A 14659-nucleotide genomic window follows, 5' to 3' on the forward strand; every position below is an offset into this window, starting at 1 on the left:
CAGTAGTAACTTTTTAAGAACAGTTGGCTAATTTAAAAGCATTAAAATATATACATTAAGCATTGTACTTAGGAAACTTGATGCTTTAAAAAAAAGAGAAACTGGATGCATCAATTATAGACTGTATTATCAAATCCACTTTTTTTTTCTGTTGCACATTCTATATTAAGAGGAGAGAAGAATAAGAAATATATTAGTTTTCAAGGCGGCTGTAACAAAGTACCACAAATTGGGTGGCTTAAAACAAAGAAATTCATTCTCTCATGGTTCTGGAAAATAGCACTTTGAAATAAAGATGGAGGCAGACTGATTCCTTTTGAAGGCGCTGAGGAATCAAATCCACTTCTAAAAAGCTTAGTATTTCACTATATGTACTCTCCAATAAACTGGCAATGTAATGATGATGATGTTAGCAGCTATCATTCATTACCCATTCATAAATCTAACGCATGTGTTGTGCTGTAAATGTGTTATCTTATTCACATTTTAGCAATGTATCTAGCCACTATTAAAAAGAGAGAACAAAAGCTTAGAGACATTCTAAAACTTACCCAAGACCTTCCAGGTGATCTCCAGTGGATATGAGATTCTAAACCAAATAGTCTCTCACCTGAGTCCCCCATCCTCACTCCACCTTTACCACTTAGCCTTGTGAGGCTCTTAGTCTGCAGAGGTCTCTGCAGAATTTGAAACACATTTTGTAACGAATGAGACTGCAAATGGCTAGATTCTCAGTCTTGTTCAGAAAACCTTACTAAGCCTACAACATTGTGAAAAATGAATGTTATTAAAGAAACTATGCCTGATAACTAAGTTTTATGGAAAAGACTAAATGCAAATGGCAAGCCTGAACACCAGGATCACATCCTTCCCTGTTATAATCCCTGTTATAATGTCAGCAAGAATGGGGCCTTCATGAATTCTAAGCCACTGCTGTTAAGACCTAGTAGCTAGACAGGCATGGCAAGAAGTGAGGGATTCAGACTGATTACTCTGGGAAAGAAGCAGGGATGGCTGGAGTGGTAGATAAAGAGAGTTAAAAAGAAGCTATGTAAGGCACGGAATGGAACTGGAAGTCTGAAGTAGAGCCAGCAATAGGCAGTGTTCTCTATCTCTTTCTTAAGTCTTTCATGTGACTTCTGCGTAATGCTGAAGGGGGCCAGGCAGACAGAAGAGAAGAAATACAAAGCCAAAGTCTTCCCTTCCTTTACCTACTTTCTAGCTTGCTATCTATCCCCCTCAGTCAGGTGCCAGCACTGCAAACTCTACAGCCAAACAGCACTGTTTGATGAAACAAAGGAAGCCTGTGAAAGAGGGCAACATTGTAGGGTCTGCAGTACTGAGAATGGACAGATCGTAAGTAGAGCATGAAGGAAAGGGAAACAGTCACAGTGAGATCCAACTTGATGCTCAGTAACATCTAAGTCTGATGGCTGAGACTGTCTGTATGGGCCGTTAGCCACCTGATCAACAGAGCAATACCTCTATAAAGACTTGTAGGAGTATCTCAAGCATTTTTTTCTTTTTCTTTCCTCCTATACACTTCATAAAATGTGGTCTGGAATTTTAATTTTATTCCTTAATATCTGGTAATCTTCTTTCACCTTCCTATACTACTGCATTTGATTGATTTCCTTTCTTGATTCATTCTCTACCATTCCCACTAGCCTACTCAATTGCTGTGATCTTCCTCTCTTCTTATAAATAAAAATTAATTGTGAAACTCCATATTTGCAATGTTAAAATAACTGTATTTAGCAGCATCCTCAATGTATACAGACAACACAAATTCCACAAATAACACTGGTCCCTAATTACCATTCATATTTATCTCCTACTTATGAACTATTTATCAAATTATAAAAATAAAAATACAAATGATACTTACCCCACTAGGCCTACATCAGCTATAAGTTTTAGATCAAGGCGAATGACTCGTTTCTGGCCTTTCAGTGGTAAGAAATTAGTGAGTAATTTACCACCAAGGCCTCCTTCAGCTACCAAAATTCTGTCTTTCTCTTTATTGAGCTCTCCTTAAAAAGACAGAGAAAGATACTTAGAACAAAGATTACTACTTGGAGCTAATCATTAATGACATTTTGCATTCAGAAACAGATGCCAAAAACTTCCAACTTATAAATCTGTATCTTTACAATAATCTTAACTCTAACAGTTAATTTTGAACTCTTAAAAAAAGAATTATTTACTATTTGAGAGAGACAGAGAGACCCTGAGTGAGCACATGTGTACCAGGAGGGTGAAGGGCAGAGAGAGAGGGAAAATCTCAAGTAGACTCCCCAGTGAGTGAGGAGCCTGATGCGGGCTTGGGTCATGATCCCAGGACCCTGAGGATCATGACCCGAGCTGAAATCAAGTTGACTCTACAACCAAATGAGCCACTCAGGCGCCCCTTGAAAAGTTCTTTTTCCCTTGAACAACTTTTATATAAAGTTTTCAAATCTCTTATAAATTAGCAATTGAAGTAGTTTTTAACAAAATTATTTTAAGATTTTATTTATTTATTTGACACAGAGAGCGAGATCACAGCAGGCAGAGGGGCAGGGAGAGTGGGGGAGGGGGAAGCAGGCTCCCTGCCGAGCAGAGAGCCCAATGTGGGGCTCGATGCCAGGACCCTGAGATCAAGACCTAAGCTGAAGACAGAGGCTTAAACCACTGAGCCACCCAGGCTCAGTTTTTTAAATTTTTTTAAAAGTTTAAAAAGGAGCTATTCCTCACAGTTCCCAAACAACTTTAAAAAATATGTACATTTTCACAACCTTAGAATCTATACTACACTTACCTATAATTTTACCATTTTCATCAGTTACTGAAATACCCACAGGTACAGGAATTTCACAGTCTTTTCCTTTGGACCCTTTCAGTGCATTAACTCTACAAAAAAATAAAGCTAAATTAAAATAGGGAAAACCCACTATATTAAATGGACTATACTGAACAAATATAATGGCTTACAAAGACTAGAAACCAACTTTTCTTGTTGATACAGATGTTAAATGGCCAAATATCAGAGGAAGAGAAAATTATTGCTATTTATTTGCATTTCAGACTATCATATAAAAACAATAAAAATAAAACAGATAACAAGATAAGTAATAATAATAATAATAATAATAGGTAATGATTTAAGTTACCAAGCTAGCCAAGTCATTTTAGCTCATAATGAACTAAAATATTATATGACTAAAATGGAGTGATCATTGCTATAACACAATTAAGATAGAAAAAATAGAATTATGTAGATGTATATAAACGAAAGAGACTGTGGGAAAAAATAGGAAATCCATTGAATAACAAACATTATAACAAATGGACCTCAAATAAGAATACTTTAATTATGAGTGACTGATCTAGCTACTTTCACACTGCTCATGATAGAACTGGTACAAACTTTTAACAAGCATTCTACTTCTGGAAAGTTATCCTAAAAAAATAACTGAATAATCATGTAAAACATTATACACTAGGATATATTTACATTGTGACTATAACAATGAAAAAGCCTATAATTACCTAAATGAATGAATGCCAAAAACGTTGTTATTTCCAATAGTATATTAGTATGCAGCCATTCTGAATAATTCTCTGGCATGGAAAAAAATGTTTAGAGAAAAGAAAAGATTGGAAAATGTGCTCTCATATTTGTACCCCCAAATTTTATATACATCCACATAATCACAAACTAACTGCCACAAGTCATTTTGCTTTAATGCCTAAAAAAAAAAAAAGACTTGGGATGCCTGGGTGGCTCAGTTGGTTAAGTGGCTGCCTTCGGCTCGGGTCATGGTCCCGGCATCCTGGGATTGAGTCCCACATCGGGCTCCTTGCTCTGCAGGGAGCCTGCTTCTCCCTCTGACTCCACCTGCCATTCTGTCTTCCTGTGCTCTCTCGCTCTCTGACAAATAAATTAAAAAAAAAAAATCTTAAAAAAAAAAAAAGACTTAAAACAGTCAAGAAAAGGTTAATAGTAGTTATCTATGTGTGGAAGAATTATAGGTGATTTTTTTTCCAAATTTTTAAATTTTTAAAAAGATTTTATTTATTTATTTGACAGTGAGAGAGAGCACAAGTAGGCAGAGAGGCAGGCAGAGAGAGAGGGGGAAGTAGGCTCCCTGCTGAGCAGACAGCCTGACCCAGGGCTCGATGCAGGGCTCGATCCCATGACCCTGAGACCATGACCTGAGCCAAAGGCAGAGACTTAACCCACTGAACCACCCAGGTGCCCCTCAGATTTTTTAGTTTTATCTGATATTTTTAATTCTATCTGATAATTTTTGAGCTAGAATAACCTTTTTATAGAGATAAAATGAAGAAAAATATACAAACAAAAACATAATACAATTACATAACGATAACAACCACGTTAAAGCTATCACATAATTATGTACCACTTATTCAGCCAATTGTACATACAGATTCAACATCTACATACATACATACAATGCCCAGTGCTCATCACAAACGCACTCCTTAATCCCTACCACCTATTTCACCCATCCCTCCCAACCCACGGCCCCTCTAGAAATCATCAGCTGCTCTCTACAGTTAAAAATCTATTTCTTGGGGGGGTGCCTGGGTGGCTCAGTGGGGTAAGGCCTCTGCCTTTAGCTCGGGTCATGATTTCAGGGTCCTGGGACCGAGCCTCGAGTAGGGCTCTCTGCTCGGCGGGGAGCCTGCTTCCCTTCCTCTCTCTCTGCCTACTTGTGATCTCTGTCAAATAAATAAAATCTTAAAAAAAAAAAAAAGAATCTATTTCTTGGTTTGCCTCTTTCTCTCTTTTCCCCTATGTTCATTTGTTTTATTTCTTAAATTCCACATATAAGTAAAATCATATGGTATTTGTCTCTGAGTTATTTCACTTACCATAATACTAGCCAGTTCCACCCACATCTTGCAAATGACAAGATCTCATTTTTTTATGACTGAATAAGATTCCATTGTATATCTATACCATATCTACTTTATCCATTCATCATGTAAAGGACATTTGGGATCTTCCTGTTAATTTGGATATTGCTGATAATGCTGCTATAAACATTATGGTCCAGGTATCCCTTTGAATTAGATTTTGTATTTTTTATTTTGGAGGTAAATACCCAGTAGTGTGATCACTGGATCATAGGGTATTTCTATTTTTAATTTTTTAAGGAACCTCCATATTGTTTTCCAGAGTGGCTGCATCAATTTGCATTCTCACCAACAGTGTAAGAGGTTTCCCCTTTCTCGGAATCCTCACCAACACCGTGTTGTTAATTTTAACCATTCTGACTACTGTAAGGTGGTATCTCATTGCAGTTGTTATTTGTATTTCCCTGATGATGAGTGATATTGAGCATCTTTTCATGTGTCAATCATCTGTATATTTTCCTTGGAAAAGACATGTCTTTTGCCCATTTTTTAACTGTTTTTTGAGTGTTGAGTTTTATTATCTTTTACATATTCTGGATACTAACCCTTTATCAGATATGTCATTTGCAAGTATCTCCTCACTCCGTAAGTTGACTTCTAGTTTTCTAGATTGTGTGCTTCACTGTGCTTTTATTTTATGAAGTCCCAAAAGTTTATTTACTTATGCTTTTGTTTCCCTTGCCTCTAGAGACAATCTAATAAGTTGCTATGGCCAATGTCAAAGAGGTTACTGCCTATATTCTTCTCTAGGATTTTAATGGTTTCCTGTCTCACATGTAGATCTTTAATCCATTTTGAATTCATTGTTGTGTATGGCATAAGAAAGTGGTCCAGTATCATTCTTTTGCATGTTGCTGTCCAATTTTCCTTACAACATTTGTTGAAGAAGCTGTCTTTTTTCCATTGGATACTCTTTCCTGCTTTTTCCAAGATGAACTGACCTATAGTTGTGGGTTCATTTCTGGGTTTTCTCTTCTGTTCTACTGATCTATGTGTCTGTTTTTGGGCGAGCACCATACTGATCACTTGATCACTACAGCTTTGTAATATAACCTGAAGTCCAGAATTGTGATGCCTCCAGCTTTGCTTTTCTTTTTTCAAGAATGCTTTGGCTATTTTGGGTCTTTTGTGGTTCCAAAAAATTTCAGGATTATTTATTTTAGCTCTGTGAAAGATACTGTCAGTATATTGATAGGGACTGCACTAAATATATAGACTGCTTTGGGTAATACAGACATTTTAACATTATTTGTCCTTCCAATCCGTAAGTTTGAAATGTTTTTCCATTTCTTTGTGTCCTCTTCAGCTTCTCTCATCAATATTTTATAGTTTTCAGAACACAGATCTTTTACCTCTTTGGTTAGGTTTATTCATAGGTATCTCATGGTTTTTGGTGCAACTGTAAATGGGACTGATTCCTTGATTCCTTTTTTTGCTGTTTCATTGTTGGTATATAAAAATGCAACAGATTTCTGTACATTGATTTTGTATTCTACAACTTTACTGAATCCATGTATCAGTTCTAGCAGTTTTTTGGTGGAGTCTTACAGGTTTTCTAAATAGAGTATCAGGTCATCTGCAAATAGTAAATTTGACTTCTTCCTTGCCAATTTGAATGCCTTTTATTTTTGTTATCTGATTGCTGTGGGTAGGACTTCCAGTACTATATATTAACAACAGTGGTCAGAGTGAACATCCCTGTCTTGCTCCTGACTGTAAGGAAAAGTTCTCAGATTTTCCCCATTAAGGACAGTATTGGCTATGGGTTTTTTGTATATGGCCTTTATGATGTTGAGGGATGTTCCCTCTATCCCTACTTTGTTGAAGATTTTTATCATAAATGGATGTTGTACTTTGTCAAATTGCTTTTTCTGCATTTTTTGAAAGGATCATATGGTTCTTATCCCTCCCTTTATTAATGTGGTATGTGACATTGATTGATTTGTGAATACTGAGTCACCCCTGTAGCCCAGGAATAAATCCTACTTAGTCATGGTGAATGATTCTTTTAATGTACTGTTGGATTTGATTTGCTAGTATTTTATTGAGAATTTGCATCCATGTTCATGAGGGATATTGGCTTATATCCCTTATATTATAATATAATATTATAATATTATATTATAATAATAATATAATATTATTATATAATATAAGGGATATATTATATATCCCATATCTTATATGCAGTGTTTGGTTTTGGTTCAGGATTATGCTGGCCTAGAATGAATTTGAAAGTTTTCCATTTCTATTTTTTGGGAAAAGTTTGAGAAGAATGGGTATTAACTCTTCTTTAAATGTTTGGTAGACATTTGTTGGGAGTTTTTTCATTACTGATTCAATTTCTCTGCTGGTTATCAAGCTGTTCAAGTTTTTTATTTCTTCCTATTTCAGTTCTCATAGTTTATATGTCCTAGCAATTTAATCAATCTCTTCCAGGTTGTCCAATTTGTTGGGATATAGTTTTTCATAATATTCTCTTAGAATTATTTGTATTTCTGTGGTATTGGCTGTTATTTCTCTTCCCTCATTCGTGATTTTATTTATTTAGGTCCTTTCTTCTTTTTTGTAAGTCTGATTAGGGTTTTATCAATTTTATTAATTTTTTTCAAAGAGAAATAGGTACTATTATTATCCCTATTTTATAGCTGAAGAAACAGACTTTTATACAGATCTTGAACACTTTAAAGGATTTACATGCTGAAGGCATGGCTTCTTCAAAGCAGTAGTTTTCAGTTTTTCAATTGCAACTCAGTGAGAAATAATACAGTCATCATTCATACACACCCACAAACACACATATGTACACATACAAATTCATATATATATATAACTTAAAAGTTTTGTGAAACCCTACCTCATGATAGTGCGGTTTCTTATTCTGCTTTTTTTTTAAAAATATTTTATTTATTTATTTGACAGAGATCACAAGTAGGCAGAGAGGCAGGCAGAGAGAGAGAGGCAGAAGCAGGCTCTCTACCGAGCAGAGAGCCCGATGTGGGGCTCGATCCCAGGACCTGAGTTCATGACCTGAGCCAAAGGCAGAGGCCTAGCCCACTGAGCCACGTAGGCGCCCCCCTATTCTGCTTTTTATATGAAATCTTATAAATTGATTTTACGACCCTAAGGCAATGTTTTTCAAAATACAGTCAAAACCAGCACTTAAAATAAGATAGGTGATTGCTGTGCAACAAGATGAATGTAGTACAATGCCACAGAACTATCCATGTTAAAATGGTAAATTTCATATTATGCATATTCTCCCCCAAAAAAGGAAAACAACAATGTACAACATACCACAGGATAGAAAATAGAGTAACATACATGTGTGGTTAAAATGTAAAATGTTTCTCAGTATGGATGGCACAAAAATGGTTTAAAAGTTCCTATTAAAAAATTGAAAGACAGAGTCTAAAAACACTAGTTTAGAGTATTTAAAATTGTCTAATAGTTGAGCTTTTTTTCCCATGATTAACCTTTTCATATCCTAAAAACTAAAGCACATGAACAAATCTTTCAAGGAAAAGAAGATAAGGGAGTTAAGATTTACACTCAATAGGGAACAAATCTCTTTAGATGGAATTAAGTGAGCTTTGTTTGAAAAACAGAAAATGAGGATAGGTGGGGGTAGGTGCAAGTGGTGAGGTTGTATTGACAAAGCTTGGTGGTTTGGCGTAAGGACACAGACTGATTGGAAAGCACATTCTTGAGGTAAAATGGGGGATAAATGAGGCAATGTGCAGATACCAGCATATAAAAAAAACTCCCTTGTATTAAATATTAAATTCCAAATACATATTTCAAAAAGTTAAAATACCAATCTATTTTCAAATCAATCATTTATGAATTTAATTAACTTACACAACGCTTGTGCACTGAGATTTAAAAAGTAATACTTTAAAATCACAGCATGATATACCATACCTCAATGTATGAGTTCATCTTTGAGTGTACTACATCTAAGATATCATTTTGGTATCTTGTTTATACTTGATCCTCATTAAGTGTGCGCTGAATTAAACAAAATAGACACTATCTCTGTTATCACTGCAAAATGAAAATAAATGATAGCTCAATTTCATCAATCCAAGAGTCTCCCTTTTGGTTCTACAGCCAGAAACAAAATGTCATGTAAGGTACCTTGCAAAGCTCTTGTAGATTTCTGATTATTGACGAAAACTAACACTGAACAATTGATTTTAAAAATAACATTGAACATTGCATGCCATAGTGGACCACAAAAATGCATCTCTTACAACTGACTGCAGGGAACATCAATGACCCATGACCCAAACTGATGTGCTCTGAAATCTTAAAGAGATGATGCTTCCCACAGTCTACTTCTTACCAATGATTAGGTGTGGCAGGGTAACTAAGGCAGCCCCTTTGTAGGAGACAAGAATTCCTCCTTTGGTTTAAGGAGTCACTATCAGCTTTGCCTTAATTTTCTTAAAACTGCACAGTGGATTAAAATTTTGCCTTTCTTTCTCTCCTTTGTAAGACTTAGATTTGCACAGTGGTCAGACAACTTTCCCAACATCCTTCAGGTCCCTCTCCAATTTGTCCTTATAGGTGTTTTCCCAATAACTCTCTTGTTCATCACATCTTACTTTGGTACCTGCTTCTTGCAGGACCCAAATACAGACATATGGTGGCATAATTCATAAAATTATAAAATAATACATTCAAATGCTGGCATTCAGTAAGTTTATTCAACTTAATTTACCTGAACTGCACAAGATAAATAAAACTGTTACCTCCTCCTCCTTTAAATTCTTCCTTAGCTTCCATGACACTAAGTCTTTCCTAACTTTCTATTTTTAGATCACACCTTCTGTTACTTTTCCTTAAATGTTGGTGAATAACAGAATTTGATCCTCAATCCTTTTCTCTTCTGTAATGCACCTACCCTAGTCCATGCTTATGATCAAAAAATTTATCTCTAGACCTGACCATATTCCTCAATCACAGACCTGTATTTCAAGTGTTTGCTTACATTTCCAAAGATCTTTCAAACTTCCTTTCCCTACATCTCAGTTGCCACTTTCTATTGTAATCCTTTTCAAAGAATGATACTATCATCTACCCACACCTCAAGTCAAAACATGAAGTTGGCCTAGATTTATTATTCTCTTTCAACACTCCATCAATCACCAAGTCTTATTTATTTTACTTCTTTAATATAGTTCTAATCCATCCACTTCTGTCAATCTAATTCATCATTCAACTAATGTTAACTGATATCTGCTATGTACCAGTCACTCTACTAGAAATCTAGGAAGAAATGATCTAAACTGTTATGTTCCCTGCCCTAATGGACCTCAGCGGTAGTCTGGTTAAGAGAGCAGACACTAATCAAATACATGAGAAAATGGAAAATTATAACTATGACAAGTCTTATGAATTAGAACTTACAATGGGAGTTCATATGGGAATTCTGACTTCATCAGAGAGGTCAGGAAAAAGATGTCGGCTTAAATCCAAAGGGTTCATAGAAGGCAATTGGATGAGGGGAGGAAAAAGCATTACAGAAAAGGTAACACAAACAAAGCCCCAGTGATAGAAGACAAATGCCAGTATAAGATACTAAAAGAAAGCCAACATGACTGAAATGCAGAAAACACAGAATGTAGAGGGAGATGAAACTAGAATGATGGGTATAGACCAAACACTGTGTATTTCATCATTTCTGAAATATTGCAATATTCTCCAAATTGATCTCCTATCTTGAGTCTCAATCAACACCTCCAATTCATTCTTTAACCAATTATCCCCAGAGTGATTTTTCTAAGACACTAATTTATTAATGTCCCTTTAAAATCTTTCAATGGCTCCCCATCACTCTAAGATAATCTTCAAACACTGTAACACAGCATATCAGGCTCTGCATGATCTGGGCTATAATGTCTTTGTTTTAAAATGAGCCACCCCATTTGTACCACAGTTATGCTAGAAATAAGTATTATTTCACCAGTTTTTTCCCTCCTAATGCACTGCCTTTTTTGTTATACACTTAGCAACACACCTTTTCCTGCTTGATTGTCTGGCAAAGTTCTATTTCCTTCTCAAGACTTGGTTCAAGCACTACTTCCAAAATACAGGTAACTGAGTACGGTTTTTAAAAAGTTCTTTTCAAATTTTGAGGGCAGCATATATTCCATAAAAAATAACAAAAATTTACAAAAAATAAATGGAACATTTTGTTACAGGGAGAAGACCAAAACAAGCCAAAGGAAAATACACAAGGGACTTAGAGAAACAGGCTCTACATCTTAAGACCCCAGCAGAACTACTGGTGATGGTAGGGTGGGTAGAACAGTTGAGATTTGAAAAAGGTTTCCTAAAGATTGCTAAAAATTTAATTTTAGAAGATAGTGGAGGTCATTTTCTGTTTTCACAGCAAAGTGCAAAAGAATATAAACAGACACTAAGAAAAGAAAAGGATAAAAATGTTTAAAAACTGAAACATTCCATAGTATTTACCCTTTTTATCTTTACTAGAATTGAGATAATTATTGTAGACTTCTGCTCATTTACAAATATAGAATATAATTTACTTCAAATTACCAATTCAATCTTGATTTTCTAACCTTTTTTTCCTCTGGGATTAATTTTCTAAAGTCAAAGTCATTCAGTAAATACTTACCGACTATTTGCTCCTTCTCCAGCCACAAATCGTTTCTGAGGATATTTATCTTTAAGTTGTTTTAAAGTCATCCTGTTATGGGCGACAACCCAGACGTCACCACCTTTTCCACCTTCTCCCCCTAAACGAGGGTAACCCATTCCACCACTTCCTCCTTTGGTGAAGAGTCTTAGGTTATCAATGAAGTTTCCATACTTAAAAAAAGAGAGAGAAAGAGATCATTTGTATACCAAACATGCTTACCAACTTAGAACTCCCTATTCTTTTTTTTTTTTTTTTTACCACTAAAGCTCCTAAAAAAATCAGTATTAGCTTTCTGATTGTCAAATCTATAGTCTTTTTCCTTAGTTCACCTCTGGTTTGACCTCCCTCTCCCGTTTGATTAATTCCCTTAAGATCTCTCTTTTTTTTTTACTTGTTAGTTATCCCACTTTGTGCCTCAAGGTTTCTGACACTGTCCCCCCCCTTTTTCAAAATATTTACTTACTTAATTTTAGAGAGTGCATGCACGTAAAAAGCAGGGGGGATTGGGGGAGGAAGAGGAAGAGAGAGAATCTCAAGCGGACTCCATGCTCAGTGGGGAGCCCGATGCAGGGCTTGATCTCACGACCGTGAGATCATGAGCTGAGCAGACATTAAAAGTCAGATGCTTAATCAAGTGGGAGCCCTGTCTCACTTTTCAATCTAGATTTTCTCCTCTAGGTGATATCAGACTGTACCAGTAAACTATCATCTAGGTGAAATATTCTATATATCTAGTCTGTTGGCTATCTCCATCAGGAGGTAAGCTTAATAGTTTAAAGCAACCAAGAGCAAGATCTGCATTTAATTCATATTTGAAACCTCTCAAATATGTAACTTTTTCTTAGACATTAGTTGAAAGGGTAATAGTCACTGTAGATATACAACATGGCAAAACCACATTTTTCTCCAGGTAAATTCTGTTCCCCCAATATTCTCTCAAATAATTGAACCACCATTTATCTAGTCATGGAGTCTATAATGGGGAATCTCTGACTACACCTGCTTCTTTTCTCAAAGCTCTATTACCTATTTCTCCTTTCTGATACCACTGCCTTAGTATTTTGACCATTACACTGGCTCTAAAATGCTCTTGCAACGTCTAATCATTCCTTCAATTCAGCCTTTGTCCTGCTGCCTGAGCTATTTTTCTGAAAATGGATTTGATCTCTAATTATATTTCTCCCTACTCAAAAACCATTCATGTTTGTTTTTGCTGTTTATGAAATAAAGTCTAAAATTCCCAGTAGTAAAAGTTCTTAACTTATTCTTCCATTTTTTTTTCATTTGTTCAATCTCCATCTCTCCTTCCTCTCTTTGCTCTGTACTACATAATCTACTATCACATTTCCATGCCACTCTGCTCAGATTTTTCCTCCAATGTCAAATGTTTCTACCATAAACCCACCCAAATGTCAATTTTCTGATGTCTTTCTTTATTCCTCTAGTCAACACTTACCACTGACTTTGCTGGACTCTCTCAGCAATTAGACCATATCTTTATTATTATGCCTTTTGAAATCTTATATTGCATTTAATATTTGTTTTCCTCACTAAACTTCTGCAGGTAAAGATCCTAACCTCTCAAACTATCAAAATTCCTTACAGAGCAATTTCTTTAATTGACAGTCTTTGGTCACTTAGCATAGGTTAGGTACTAAAAACATCTTTTTCCAAAACATGTATAGTCCACTGACCATTCCACTATATTCTGGAGGAGGGGATAAGGATAGATCCCACTAGCACATTTAGTAAAAGCTCCCTTGGTGATTCTGATGCGGTCTAGTTCTCAGATTGCAATGGATGGGAGCACAACAAAGATTTAAAGTTTAGGTTTTGAGTACACAAATGTACTCATGAAATAGAGTGTTCTAAGGGAACATGGTGGAAGGAATATATAAAAGATGAACTTGAGCGCTAGCCAGAGTATTTTTGCAGATGAAGAACTTATACTTTGATTCTGCCAGAATAGATCAGAAATGAGTCACGTATAAGTGAACAGATTCCCCTTGCAAACAACATTTAGTGGAAGTAACTGTTTAGGACAGTAAGGTTACACAAGCAGCCTTTCAGAACTGAGCCACACAAACACACAAAGAAGCAGTTTCTTTTTGGTTGAAGAATTAGTTACCTCATACACCCCAATACTACCTTTCCCATGTTTCTTTTCTATTGGCTACCTATTTTCTGGAAAATAGAGGACTGTATGAAGTATGATTTAATTTGGGGTGCCTGTCTGGCTCAGTCAGTAGAGCAGGTGACTCCTGATCTCAAGGTTTTGAGTTCAAGCCCCACATTGGGCATAGAGCTTACTGAAAAAGACAAAAAAATTCCAAACTCCAAAATAAAAAAAAGAAAGAAAGAAAGAAAGAAAAGAAAGAATAATTTAATTCAGAATATTATTAACCATGACTCTCTCTCGCCAATAAAAAGAAAGTTCTGTTTTAAAAGTTCTATTCAATGTGTAAAACATTTCTTACTACTCTAGATTCATCATATTTAGGGGTTTAGAAACCAAACTTAAAATGAGTATCTGACTGTTGTCATTTTTAATGACGCCAGCAAGTCTCAAAACATTACTAGTGAGGTTCTTTAAGATTTTTTTCTTTAATTTTGAAGCAGCTGTAAATTTTACAGAAACGATGTCTAAAATAAACACTGCATAAAAACTGACCTAAATTTCTTGCAAGAAGGCAAGCCAATTACATTACTTTCGTTTCCTGATGAGTAGTTTTTAGAAAGCTCTTAAAAAGAGTACACTAGAGAAAAACATATATAGGAACAGGCTATGGATATTATTACCTAAAAGAAGAAAAATAGACTATTTGAGCCAAAAGAAAGCGTCAACCCTACACACTATGTATACCATATTGCATGCCTAAAAGGCAGGCAGGTTTCCCCAGCTCCCCATCCCGCGTGCACACAATTCCCCTGAAGAACCTCAAACCTTATCCCTCCAAACAACCGTCCTAAACCGTTCCAGGTAGATATAGTCTTCACATCCCTCACGGGCCAAGCCTGACTCCTGGTAGGGCTAAGAGGAGACAACTACAGTAGAACCAAGCA

The 14659-nt window shown here is 35.8% G+C and overlaps 1 protein-coding gene across 2 annotated transcripts in view; it reads right to left on the minus strand.

Annotated features, from left to right (window-relative positions):
* Window positions 1–14659, minus strand: part of GTPBP10 (GTP binding protein 10) — a 29160-nt gene that overhangs the window by 14271 nt on the left and 230 nt on the right. For both annotated transcript variants that reach the window (XM_059395754.1, XM_059395753.1), the window contains exons 2-4: window positions 11573–11766; window positions 2801–2892; window positions 1889–2033 (exon numbers count right to left, since the gene is read on the minus strand). In XM_059395754.1, the coding sequence (XP_059251737.1) occupies window positions 1889–2033; window positions 2801–2892; window positions 11573–11766 (431 nt within the window). The remainder of the gene's footprint in view (window positions 1–1888; window positions 2034–2800; window positions 2893–11572; window positions 11767–14659) is intronic.

The sequence above is a fragment of the Mustela nigripes genome, chromosome 4 (assembly GCF_022355385.1).
Source record: "Mustela nigripes isolate SB6536 chromosome 4, MUSNIG.SB6536, whole genome shotgun sequence".
Classification (NCBI taxonomy): Eukaryota; Metazoa; Chordata; class Mammalia; order Carnivora; family Mustelidae; genus Mustela; species Mustela nigripes.